This window comes from Merops nubicus, unplaced genomic scaffold, assembly GCF_000691845.1.
Source record: "Merops nubicus isolate BGI_N331 unplaced genomic scaffold, ASM69184v1 scaffold46784, whole genome shotgun sequence".
In the NCBI taxonomy this organism is placed as follows: domain Eukaryota; kingdom Metazoa; phylum Chordata; class Aves; order Coraciiformes; family Meropidae; genus Merops; species Merops nubicus.
The window spans coordinates 425-1,674 of NW_008604455.1; the positions used below are offsets into that span (position 1 = coordinate 425).

General features: G+C 60.0%; 1 protein-coding gene across 1 annotated transcript in view; it reads right to left on the reverse strand.

Annotated features, from left to right (window-relative positions):
- LOC103771692 (beta-adducin-like) overlaps positions 1 to 1,246 on the reverse strand; it is a gene marked incomplete at both ends in the record, with an annotated part of 1,568 nt that extends 322 nt beyond the window's left edge. Inside the window, 4 exons of the mRNA XM_008938994.1 lie at positions 10 to 78; positions 178 to 303; positions 745 to 996; positions 1,103 to 1,246. Coding sequence (XP_008937242.1) covers positions 10 to 78; positions 178 to 303; positions 745 to 996; positions 1,103 to 1,246 — 591 coding nt within the window. The remainder of the gene's footprint in view (positions 1 to 9; positions 79 to 177; positions 304 to 744; positions 997 to 1,102) is intronic.
- Positions 1,247 to 1,250: the final 4 nt, after the last annotated feature.

Consider the following 1,250-nt stretch of genomic DNA (forward strand, 5'->3'; position numbering starts at 1 on the left):
TGTCCCAGCAACCACGCTGGCCAGTAGCTGCGACTGGGGCCCGGCCGACTTCACGTCCTGTCGGTTTTGCTCTCGGATCTGCGGGCAAAATGCAGAGTAAGGACGGAGAAAAAGCTTCCCCCTTGCCCCTGCACCCACGTCACCCACGCCTCTAGGACGTTTGGGAAGGGACCATGCCTTGTTTCTCATCTCCAGCACCTCCTGCGGGTCTGTGTAGAGGGGCACAAACTGGTTGGGGTTCTCGATTCGGATGAGGGTCCCGCTGCTGCCTTTTTCTACCTCGTCTGCTTTCAGCCACTGCATGTCACAGAGATGAAACCCCAATAAATACATGTTGTGGAGAGAGGAGACCCCAATAAATGGGTGTTATGGGGAGGGGGAGCCACAGTAAATCTGTGCTGTATAAAGGGGAGCCCCCAGTGAAGCCCATGGCACTCAGCCCCCTGGGCTGGGAAGGTGGGATTGTAAAATAAATATTACTAGGGAGGGGAAATAGAGGGGGAGATGAGAGCTTGCACCAAACAAAGCATCTCTCGTTCTGGAGGATCCCTGGCTGTTTCTGTGCACCAAATTTTGGTGGAATCGATAACACAGCACCCCAAAACCTACCCACCATCTGGCTGATGCCATCCCCTGAGCCCAATCCCTTCCCAAATTAACCCAACAGCCCCAGTGGTGCCGCCGCCACAGCCCCTCACCGTCGTCTTCATCTTCTGGCTGCCCGGGCCAAAACCCCCCCTTCTTCTTCGTCTTCTGGCTGCCGGCGCCGCCCTGCTGCTCCTCGGCCACGCTGACCCTCGTGTAGGTGTTGGGGGTGTTCAGCCACCGCGTCTTCTCCTTCTGCTGCTTCTGGGCGTGCTGCCGCAGCGCGGGCACCGGGGCGGCCTCCTCCTCGAACACGAAGGCCGTCACCGTGGCCGGGATCAGCACGTCGCTCTTGGGCTTGCTCTTCTCCTGCACGAAGGGGTAGCGGTAGGTGTAGCCTGTGCGGTACCCCTGGAAAGGCAGGATTCACTCCGTTGGGGATGGCAGAAGGATACAAAGAGGTGGGTTTGGGTGTTTCGGAGGAGGTCGCCGTGTGCTGGCGCGGGCCGGCGCTCACCAGGTTGTCCAGCATCCTCATCAGGGCTTCGAATTCATGCTCGCCCAGGCGGCTCTTCTGCATGGGCCCGAAGGTGCTGCCCGCCCAGCGCACGGAGCCCACCTCGTGGGGCCGGTGCTTGGCACGCTCCAGCACGATGAGGTTCTGC